Here is a 12616-nt window from a genome sequence, read left to right as displayed (position 1 = left end):
AAAAAAAAAGGTAGTAGAATAAGAAAATAAAAACACTAAACTGGGGGGGAGGCTAAGCTTGGCTACTGTGTGATTTTGTGTTTCAGAGCACACTAAGAAAGTTAAATCAGATATTCCCTTCTATTTCCAAAACTCTAAGCCTTAAATAAATGCACTGTATTGCATTAAAATAATAGAAAAGGAAAAATAATCTCAGCTGAACATGTGAATGTCCCATTAATTGCCAAGGCATGAGATACAAACATAAATTAGATACATCCTCCATTACAGTTGAATACATAAGTTCTAAAATAAAAGCAACATACTACTTTATCAGATAGTCCTACCAACGAAATCTTACTGGTTTTAGAAAGGGGATGGAATTTTAATCATTGAGGGCATCTATTTTTGCTGTTAGGAATACACAATCCTAAGTGAGAACAAATGAAACAGACACACTTATATAAATGCAGTTGTAAAATAGGATTTTATTGTTTTTAATATAGTGCTGTAACATTTCATAATATTGCATATTACTCAAATGTTGATTTTTTTTTAGTTAGTCAAGAACATCTTCCCCATCCCACTTCCCAATCAGAACTTAAAGACACATTATCCTTCTAGAGCTCTATCATATGGGCTCCTAATATGTTACATTCTATAAAACAATAATGCTATGAACTAAAATGAGTAAAGGTTAACAATTACTTTGATTTCACAGTTTCACAAAGCAGCAAGTAGACTGCTGAATTTAGAACAGCAACAAAAATCCACTAAGACTTTGTATTGTAATTACTTTTTCCATAATGCTCCTTCTTAAGAGAAGAAAAAATATGAAGGCAAAGGTAATGTTTTGTCCAACAAAAGTCCTTTATCAACAAATCGATCTTTATCTGCAAATAGGTTTTACAGTTACCAAATGATATGCTGTTTCTGTGCCAGCAGATTTTATTACATTTTTTTTGTTTTTATTTTTTGCTTTCCTGTTCTAGTGCTACCAATAAGTGAACAAAATGACACTAAAAATTAAATTCTGGAAACAGTTTTCAAAATAAAACTGATAGTAAAAACACCCAGGTCATTGAGTCAAGTACTTACAAATATAAAACAAGTAAGCATAATTGCATAGGTTAGCTAGTAAAAATTCAAATTCAGACAAAACTAAAACACCAAATTTAATTAAACGTAAAGGACTCTTTCAAGTATTTTTTTTTAAATTTCTGCATTAATGTTGCATGCATTGCCCTTTAGAACATGTTTTCTTTTCTTTTTTTTGGCACAGTTTCTCTCGGATTTAAATATAATAAATCTTAGGAAAGCAAGTTGAAAAAAGAAAAAATTTCCCACAAGGGCCAATGAAGATTAAGGAAAATACATTTTGGAGCATTTAAAATAGTACATTTGAAAAGAGTAGTCATATTAAGAAAAATTTTAGAAACAAAGTATTTGCTAGTATTGGTTCAATAAAGTTATTACCACACCAATAGCTGGTCCCAACAATTAATTACATATTGCCCCTTGCATTCAAATCTAATCAAATCAATTATCCTAGTAACAGATCCAATGAATTAAATATAATTTTTGTATATAAATGCCTAAAACATGGTCAAATTCTATACTTAGAGGTATAATGCTTGCTTTACTGGCAAAAATTTAAAATTAAAGGCCATTCTATTATTTCCATTATTTTTCCTTCTGTAAGAACTATTTTGTTTGAAAGACGTGGCTTAGAGATTTATTAATCTAAATCTCCTAAACTGACTACAGGGTCCTCAAAATAAAAGCAGGCACAGCTGGTTAGTTTATGAATTATGCTGCATTATCAAGTTCAATTGATTAGAAAGAGTGGAATACCCTGTCACCTGATACTTAGACTATCAGCATCACAAAAAAGTGTTGATCTGATAAATTCACCATCAATTTGGTAATCTTTAATATAACTACCCTGTTCTTTTGAATATACAGATACTGAACTTCATAACTTCTACTACAATAAAAAGGGCACAGATACAATACTCTACTTAACAATATAAAAGAGGTTTGGCAGATGCAGTCAGCATTACGGACACCATTTAAACCTGTAGTCTATAGCCTGTAGGTTTTAAGTGTCTTGCCAAAAGCTTAGTTTCATGATATATAATTTTACAAAGTGTCATACTATTTAAAAGTACCTCTGTATACATTTTCTTCTTGTTAATATGCCTCTGATTTCCAGCAGAAACATTATAAATGATACCATAAATGAAATCTTTCTTTATAGAATAGACTATGAGTCATATCAAAAATGCTTTTAGTTTCTATCTTAAAACAGCAATAAACTAATTTTTAAATAAGTATTTTAGATATATAACTGGAAATGTAAATAGCCTGTATATAACTATAAATGAAAAGACTGAGCTCAACAGTACCATATCTGCTTAGAAAACTACCGAATATAGTACTGTGAAAAAAAAACACATAAGACACATGCATATATATGGATCTATAAATAAATATATATATAATTTTCTATTGAAACTTTTTTAAAAGTTTCACAATATGAAGAGGTTTTTGCTGTTAATACATAAACACTTACATTATATTAACCAATCTGATACAAATGTAATCTAATACAATGGTACATTGACAAGCAGCAGTATGACCCTCTGAGTATTACCAAGGGAAAAAAAAAATCCTAATATAGGTTTCAACCAATTAAAGAATCCTTAGTAATTTTCATTAATATCATCCTTTTGTGTCCAAACAAGTACATTTAATAAAATTTAATACATAACAAGGTGATTTCTTCAGGACAATTTTGCCATTCAAATACCTAAGTTCATTATTATACAGAAAGTGAAACTTTTCAATTACTGCTCTGAAAAATCAGAGAAAGGAATACAGTATTATTTTTGCTATGCAGCACTACTTTAGATTCATAATGGCATCTCTATCATGATGCTCTCTAAAATGAGCAGTGAAAAAATAAAAAAAAAAACTATTTCAAAAATGTTAGTATATTTGGTCAAAATATAAAATATAGCATTTATATGTTAAAAACACAAATATTTAAATGTTGTGTAATTATTTTAATATGTTCAATATGAAGAACAGCTTCTCTCTTCAAAATTGCTACATTTTAATTGATTATCAGTACAATATTTTTTCTATGTTTTATAAGTAACTCTTACAGGTTTTGTTAAGCTTTTTTTTTTTTTTTTTTGCAAAGTATAACCTACAGCACAGTGATTTATAATTTCTGGTAACATCTGTCTTTACATTCTAATTTAGCCTTTTCTCTATTTCACGCTTCTGAAGCTTTTTTGTTTTGCTTTTGCTTTGAGAGGTAGATTTAGTAGAGAGTGGGAATGTCAGACACTGCCAAAATGCAATTATCAACAGCTGTGCTGTTGATGTGCAGTTTCCACGAGTGCTAGAAAAATTCAGAACCATTACTGTAATACTTTACCAAAATTCTCCTTCTCAGGCTTAAATTATTAAATAGTGTATTTAACTGTTCTCAAATAGATACAAAAAAAGATAAAACAATGAAAGACATATATACAGGCAGACCAACATAACAACAAAACTATAATAAAAGGTTGCATATGAATGGAAACTTGTTTTGCTTTCTAAAAGTGCATCTTCTTTCTTTTTTTTCTACACAAAAACACATCAAATATTCCTACTGACAATGCAAGAAAGGGGAGGTATGTAAAGCTACCCTTCTTAGCCATTAATTTACCTCCTACCAAGTTAAAGTTGGAACCCTTCCATTGGTGCTTCCTGCTGCTGAAATACAAACTGTTGCTGATTTTCATCCACTTGAGGTACTATACTGGGGTCGTCATCTTCTACACCAAAGTAATGTTCAATCAGATCAAAAGCCTTTTGGTAAATTTCCTGATTTTCATGGCTTTGCAGAAATTCAATTTTATCTAGACCTATTATATAAAGCATATATATAAAATCAAAGTTATTACTCAGATTTCAACATATATTTAAATTAAAATAATGAATCAATAGTATCACCAGTCCACTGTCAATGGAACTGTTATTTTTAATCTAATTTTAAAAATTAAAACATAATTTTTAAAGGTTGTATTCCATTTACAGTTATTACAAAACATTGGCTATATTCCCTGTGTTGTACAACACATCCTTGAGCCTGTCTTACCCAATAATTTGCACTCCACCCCCACTGGCTGCACTGGTTAACCACTAGTTTATATGAGTCTGCTTCTCTTTTGTTATAGTCATTAGTTTGTAGTATTTTTTAGATTACACATTTAAGTGATTCTGTAGCTTTTATCTGATTTTTGCATATAATGACAGTTAATACTTATGCTTTATAGTTCAGGAATAAAAATATTGGGCAATAGGGTATGAAGAGTAAGCATAGGCTGGGCAGTAGGAAGATCACAGAATCCACCCTTCTAGTTGTATGATTTTTCCCAAGTAAGTTTGATTCCTCTGTACTTCAGTTTCTGAATTTTAAAATGACAGTTTTAGATCATGTAAACTCCACAAGTTGTTTCCAGAGTAATCATGCTAAATAAAAAGCACAAAAAGGGAAAGCAACAGAACAAAACAAAAAAAAACCCTAAAATTAATGAGCAAACTAACAATAAGTTCTCTCACAGAATAAGCCAAAGTGTATCAATAAGGAATAAATGAATACTATTTGTAAATCCAAAAGAGTTTATAAGTGAAACTGAAAAAACCCATTTGCATAGTGTAAGGAGAATCTACAGTGCTTTATTTTACTGCTTACAAGAAAATAATCCACATGTAAGTCTGGATGATGCTAAAAGTATTTTTCACTTAATTACAGATAAACCTCTTCAATTTGTTGCAGGATATAAATATATCAAGTAATCATATCTATATATACTCATAGAATAGCTCAAACTCTAGTATAACTTGGGGCCAAAATAATAATTGTAGTAGGAAATATTCTTAAATCAGCAATTAATATCTTTTGTTTATATGATGTCTTAACCAGTGACATTATGTAATTTGAAATAAAGGCAAAGTGGTCTCCCAGGCTTGGTTGAATAGCAAATAAAAGCGTGAATGGATATAATAGGACTTAAGACAGAAAGTGAATATTTAATGGAAATATACTGAGAGGAGAAAGAACTGACTTAGATTCATGCCTCATCTGGAAATAAATTCCATGGTCTTGATGACAGTTGTTTGAATTCTGGATCTGATGCCAAACACAAAGGACAAAACAGCAAAAATAAACAAGTGGGACCACATTAAACTAAAAACTTCTGCACAGCAAAGGAAAACATCAGCAATATGAAAAGATAACCTAGGAAATGAGAGAACGTATTTGCGAATCATATGCCTAGTAGGGGGTTAATATCCAAAATATATAAAGAACTCATATAACTCAACACCCAAAAACCAAACTATCTGATTAAAAAATGGGCAGAAGATCTGAATGAACACTTTTTCAAGGGAGATACACAGATGCCCAACAGGTATATGACAAGATGCTCAACATTATTAATCATTAGGGAAATGGAAATCAAAACCACAATAAGATATCACCTTACACCTGTTAGAATGACCACCATCAAAAAGATGAGACAGGAAGTGTTGGTAAGGATATGGGAAGAGGAAACCCTTGTGCACTGTTGGTGGGAATGCAAACTGGTGCAATCCCTATGGATAACAATATGGATTATATGGTAGTTCTAGTTTTAACTTTTTACATTTATTTTTTTAAATATAATCCAGCAATTTCACTTCTTGATATTTATCTCAAGAAAATGAAAAAAAAAAAGAACTCCAAGATATTATGAAACCCCATGTTCACTTCAGCATTATTTACAACAGCCCAGACATGGATGCAACCTTATCTATCAAAGAATGAATCAACAAAGAAAATGTGGTACATACACACACAACACATACACATACAGAGGAATATTATTCAGTTTCTTTGAAAAAGAAGAAAACCTTGCCATCTGCAACAACCTGGATGGACCTTGGGGGCATTACACTCAGTGAAACAAGTCACAGATACAAATACCTTATAATCTCACTTATATGCAGAATCTAAACAAACAAAAACAAAGAGCTCGGAGTGAGCGCATTGATACAGGGTATAGACTGGCTGTTGCCAGAGACAGGAGGTGAGGGGGTGAATTAAACGGGTGAAAGGGGCTGTCAAAAGGCACAAACTTCTACTCTATATAAGCTTTGGGGAAGTAATGTACAGTGATGGGGACTACATTTAATAATACTGTAATATATATATGAAAGCTGCTAAGAGTAAATCTGAAGAGTTCTCATTACAAGAAAAAAATTTTAACTATGGTGACATGAACTATAATTATTACATTCATTTTGCAGTATACACAAATATTGAATCATTATGTTATATACATGAAACCAATGTGTCACTTGGATCTCAATTAAAAAATTGATACCAACTATAAATTTTACTGAATGCTCACCATATGCTTCTTCAATGAGGGCACAGTATGGATTAATGCCTATTCCATTCTGCTTAGATTCTTGTTCTCCAAGCCGTAAAATATTTTCAAGTCCATTTAAAGCCACTTGAACTATTTTAGAGTCCATAACAGTCAATAGATCACAAAGTGGTTTAATGCAGCCTAAGGCTACCAAATACCTTTAGAGTAATTAAAAAAAAATGTGGGGGAGAAACATTTTAAAAGATTTAAATATTTATAGCAATGACATGAAAACATTCTTCAATGAAATGTTACATAAACACTTAAGTATTCCTAAACAATCTCAAACATTAAAAATACTTAAATTTTTAGTTATATAGGAACCTGAAAATTCTTACTCTCTTATTTTCATAATTTAACATAATTAGCAATTAATGGTATTACAAATATTACAAAAAATACATATAAGCAAATTGGTAATTATAGTTGTTTTTGCATAGCATATGAGTGCAGAAAATAGTTGGCTCAAGGTTTGTTTTTGTTTTAAAGGTTGGTTAAAATGGCAATCCACTCCAGTATTCTTGCCTGCAGAATCCCATGGAGGGAGGAGCCTGGTAGGCTACAGTCCATGGGGTCGCAAAGAGTCAGACACGACTGAGCGACTTCCCTTTCTTTCTAGCCCATGTAACACATGAAGCCATATTGGGGTAGGCAGAAATGAAGACCGAAAAGAGACACCTAAATCAAACTGAAAGAAATTTTCCACAGAAACAATCGTAGTTAATGTTCTAAAATATAAGCTGTGTTTCAGAAGCACAGAAGGCTTTTAGAAGCAAAACAGGCCATGTTGTGAATAATCTTAATAAACAACGATCACAAAAATTATTCTACTCATTTCCTAATGCTTTTTCCTTTTCTAGTTGTTATTAGATCTTTAAAATAGCTAATTTCTTCACCTGGCAAAAAGTCCATATTAAGCATGCTCTAAAGTCCATATTAAACATGCTCTGAAGCCAAACTGCATGGTTTCAAGTCCTAATCCCACTCTTTATTTAGTTGTGTGATTTTGTGTAACTTCTCTGTGCCTCAGTTTCCACATCAAAAGTGGAAATAATATAGTACTAAATTAGAATGTTGCTGTGAGAATACTGCAAACATTCAATAGAAGTTAGTTTTCATCCCCACCTCTTTTAAATGTGCATATCTTCACTGGAATACTCACTTGCCATATACTAACCTGTGACTGATCAAATGTAATTGCTGAATGAATAACTATCTCATAGTTGTAAAGTTAATGGAAATAAAATACGTGAAAGCATCTGATGTACTGCTGATGCTCAATAACTGAAATGACTTAGCATAACAACTAGCAGTCAATAAACATTAGTGATATGAATGCTGAACCTTTATCTGAGATCAAGTCTTCTTCCCCTATATGTAGAGTTAGTGAAATGGTGGAAATGGCTAGAAAAATAATTATCTCAATTTGGACACCTGATTCATACTAATACATTTTAAGGAACAGACACAAAGATGAAAATAAATTGAAAAATAAAATACAACTGTTTATAAACTGTTTACAAACTTTGGGCCCCAAAACAGACAAAAATAACATCAGCATCAAAAAAATATACAAGTTAGAACAAATGAAAGATTTTATTACTGTTTGTATTCATGACACAAATGAAATGGAAGTAATACTGATTAAATCAAAGAGGAGGAATGGAAAATAAAAGGCAGAGACAGATGGTATCAACATATCTGAGAAAAGAAGGCAATAATAGACAATGATCTCCCAAAAAGTAGATTTCAAAATCCTCCTAGTTATTTATAAATTGGCATAGCAGCCTAACTTCTTTTGTATAAATTAAGAATTAAATCAAATATGTATTAGACAATATCTCCTAAATTAGCACTTCAAGAAACCAAAGAAGTCTCGAGTTTCATGAAGTGATCCTCAGAAAAAGAAGATTCTGTAGATAGAATGGCAAAGTAGAACTTTGCTATGGAGGAAAAAAGAGTGAAAGCAGGGAATTCTCTGGCAGTCAAGTGGTTAGAATTCTGTGTTTCCACTGAAGGGGATATGGATTTGATCCCTGTCCAGGAACTAAGATCCCACAAACCACCAATGCAGGAAAAAAAAAATGTGACAGCAGAAAAGACAATACCGATAATAAAAATTATGATGATTATAAATAATAATGATAATAGCTAATCTTAGTAGAGAGCTTAATGTTTAGGCACCATGCTAAAGCACTGTAAGACTGGAAGTGTACAAATTAAACTACCATAACATACTATCCATTTAAAAAAATGAAGACAATCATGGATTAGAGAGACTAAATGACTTTGGAAGGTCATGCATCTTTTACTGAATAGGATTTGAAAGCAGGCTAACTTCAAAGTCCATATACCTATTATTTACGTTGTTAGGAAAAGAAACAAAAACAATAAAAAGCCTAGAACCAAAAAGTATCCTGAAAAAAAAAATAAATTTTACTTATGAAAGAATAAAAGTGAGATAATATACATAGGTAAGGCTAACAACTCAGAGAAGGCAATGGCACCCAACTCCAGTACTCTTGCCTGGAAAATCCCATGGACGGAGGAGCCTGGTAGGCTGCAGTCCATGGGGTCACTAGGAGTCGGACACGACTGAGCGACTTCACTTTCACTTTTCACTTTCATGCATTGGAGAAGGAGATGGCAACCCACTCCAGTGTTCTTGCCTGGAGAATCCCAGGGACAGGGGAGCCTGGTGGGCTGCCATCTCTGGGGTCGCACAGAGTCGGACACGACTGAAGTGACTTAGCAGCAGCAGCAGCAAGGCTAACAACCAACTAGGAATGTCTATTTCAATTTTATTTTAAATAAGTGGATATTTGAATTTATTAGCCATTTTATAAAGCTACACGCATGAGATTTTAATGGTAAAAAAAATACTTAATGCCCATAATAGTATAGTTTTCAAATTAACATACACTTCTTTTTCAGATTTTTAATCTCTGATTTTTCATAGTTTGCCTAGGAGAATATCAATTATACTTTGACAAAAATAAACCACTGTGAATGAATAAAAGATGTAACAAATGCTATCATTTCACATTAGAAATGCTTATAAAACTAACTTAGAAATAATGTTTTAGTTTTATCAACAAATAAAAAGTATGTATTATTCCAAATTTTGTCCTATTTATATTTAAAAAACAATTAAAAATTTTTTTTCACCTGATCTGTTCTGGAGTGCCTCCTGATGTTGCATTAGTTATAGCCCAAGCTGCTTCTTTCCTGGTGCGAAACTCTGCTTTCTGAAGAATCTCAATTAAAACAGGAAAAATATTTGCATCTATAACAGCCTGAGGAGAAAAAAAGATATAGCATAATCAATGCAAATAGTGTCTTACAAATATTATGAAGTAGAGGAATCTTGAAACTCGTTGGCTTTAAAATGTCAGACTTTTTGGAAACACCTTTAGAAATACTTTATTTCTAAATTTTCAACAAACTTTCACATACTTTCCTTTAAAGACTGGAAAATATATTAGCAGAATATAAATTTTAAAGATGATAAAGCACAGGCTGGTCATTGATCAAGATGAAATTAGTATTAAATGACTCAAGGAGCTTGATGGGACACTAATAAATCATTATTTAAAAGTGTTGAGAGGAAGATTATTGCCTAGTGTGTTACTTGCTCAGTCGTGTCTGATTCTTTGTAACCCCATGGACAGTAGCCCGTCAGGCTCCTCTATCCATGGGATTTTCCAGGCAAGAACACTGGAGTGGGTAGCCGTTCCAAGAATACTGGAGTGGGTAGCCACTCTTTCCAACCCAGGGATCAAACCTGGGGTCTCTTGCAGGCAGATTCTTTACCATCTGACCCACCAGGGAAGCCTGATCATTGCTGATATTGAAACCTAATGAAATTCAAGCTCTTCTTAATGACTAACTGTTATGTGTCAGGCACTGTACTAGAATACCTACAACAAGTAAATGTTATTATTTTAGAGGAGGAAAATTCAGTTCTATAAAAAACTTTTCAAGGATCTTTTAAGAAAACATTTTTAGAAACTCACTAAAAAAAAAAAAAAATCACTGATAAAATGCTGACCTTTGTCCAAAATAACTCCTGAGATCTCCTGTTTTTTCAGATATGAAAGCGATTTACCTGAATCTGAGCTCTGTTTCCAGCAGTGATGTTTGAAACAGTCCAGCAGGCTTCTTTTCTGATTGACTCCTTTGAGCTACTCAATAAGTGTAAAAGACAGGGTAAAGCAGAGCAATTTAAAATTACCTAAAACAACAATAACAAAATGAAAACAGTTTTATTGGAAAAGAACTATACAAAAATATACTATTTAGAAACACAATAATTATGGAAAACTGTATTAAGAAAAAAGAAATTTCTCTCAAAGTAAAACTTAGTTACGCACTTGCTGTCTATGCTCCCAATTTGCCAAAACTTGGTGTAGTGAAGTGCCCTGTTCTCAATCCACTCATTTGAAAATATGCAGAATACAGAGGTGTGCCCTTCAAGTTTACAAATACATTCAGAGTTCAACTGACACAACTATTTGAACAGAGATTTAGTGATTGGTCAGGATCCAACCACTTAAGTTTTGCCAAATAAATTAATGGGGGAAATATATCTATATCTATACCTCAAACAGTTTCAATGTATCCAATTCCATAACTGTTAAGAAATAGTGTCTATTAAGAAACTGTTAAGAAATGTGTATATTAAGTCTATTTGTTTCATTAAAATTTATACTGTCCTATTTTCCTTTTGTAAGGAAGTACAGTTTGCTTCCCTGGTAGCTCAGCTGGTAAAGAATCTGCCTGCAATGCAGGAGACCCTGGTTCAATTCCTGGGTCAGAAAATCCCTTGGAGAAGGGAAAGACCACCCACTGAAGTATTCTTAGGCGCTTCCCTAGTGGCTCAGACAGCAAAGAATCCGCCTGTAATGCAGGAGACCTGGGTTCGATCCCTGGGTTGGGAAGATCCCCTGGAGGAGGGCATGGCAACCCACTCCAGTATTCTTGCCTGGAGAATTCCATGGACAGAGGAGCCTGGTGGGCTTCAAGTCCATGGGGTCACAAAGAGTGGGACATGACTGAATGACTAAGCACAGCACAGTTTGCTCTGTCTCTTCACATTCTTTATTTCACGGCAAGATTAATTATGCTCCATTTTCACAGTAACCACAATGATTTACATTACGTTTACTTGGTGAAGAATATATGAAGCAGTGCACCAAAATTCTGCTGAAAATGGTGTATGTGTGGAAGTGCATTTTATTTTAAAGACCTATTTTAAATTAATAACTATCAATTACTAAAGATCTACTGTTTAATAACTAAATATCTAAATATGACTTCAAAAGACTAAAACTGAAAGAATGTAGACTAGAATATACAGTTCATGATAGCAATGGATAATTTAATGTTTCTGAGTTAAAGTTTGTATCTTTAAGAAAGATACAAATATTCCAGATCTGAAATCAGTTTGACATCACATCTTTTTTTTTAAGTCTCACCATCATCCAAGACAGGCAAACACACACGTAGACACACACAGACACACACACACATGCAGACACAGACACACACAGTTAGTTACCAATCTGGGAAAATGTTTCCTTGCTATCCTTCCTTCAACTCTCATAATCTAGGTTTTCAATCTATTACAAAGACCCTTGCATTTCCAACCCAACTTTTAACCGGTTTATAATCAATCACCATCTCCTAAGCAGTTTCTTTTCCAGCCAAGTTTAACACCTCTTAACCATAACTCACACATGTGTGCCTCTACCTCATACTACATACATTTCTTCTAGTCTACTGAAATTCTCCAGCTTTAATTCCAACTCCTTTATGGAATCTACAAAGATTTCTCAGCACACCGATTTTTAAAAAAAAATTTTATAGTATTTAAGGACAAATCAGTTCTCAGGAAACATACTACCTTAGGTAATTTGCTTTATTTCATTATATATTGTCTCCTCAATTGAAATGTAAACCCCTCAAGAGCCAAATTCCTATCCTATACTTCTTTACATTGATATAGGTCTAGGATAGTGCCTTCATATAGAGGTATTTGAGATGGATTACTTATTACTGAGAATATGCTTACTGACATATAACAGATGCCTGCACAATTATGGTAATACTAACATCTTGATTAACATGTAATCGAGTCATATGAAAATGATAAACTTCTTAAA

General features: G+C 32.6%; 1 protein-coding gene across 1 annotated transcript in view; it reads right to left on the bottom strand.

Annotated features, from left to right (window-relative positions):
* Window positions 1-447: 447 nt before the first annotated feature.
* The window catches only part of KPNA5 (karyopherin subunit alpha 5), a 51045-nt gene continuing 38876 nt past the window's right edge, over window positions 448-12616 (bottom strand). Inside the window, exons 11-14 of the mRNA XM_006050609.4 lie at window positions 10561-10686; window positions 9621-9748; window positions 6432-6610; window positions 448-3902 (exon numbers count right to left, since the gene is read on the bottom strand). Of these exons, the coding sequence (XP_006050671.1) occupies window positions 3715-3902; window positions 6432-6610; window positions 9621-9748; window positions 10561-10686 (621 nt within the window). The 3' untranslated portion in view covers window positions 448-3714. The remainder of the gene's footprint in view (window positions 3903-6431; window positions 6611-9620; window positions 9749-10560; window positions 10687-12616) is intronic.

This window comes from Bubalus bubalis, chromosome 10, assembly GCF_019923935.1.
Source record: "Bubalus bubalis isolate 160015118507 breed Murrah chromosome 10, NDDB_SH_1, whole genome shotgun sequence".
In the NCBI taxonomy this organism is placed as follows: Eukaryota; Metazoa; Chordata; class Mammalia; order Artiodactyla; family Bovidae; genus Bubalus; species Bubalus bubalis.
This window is presented reverse-complemented; position numbering and strand designations above follow the sequence as displayed.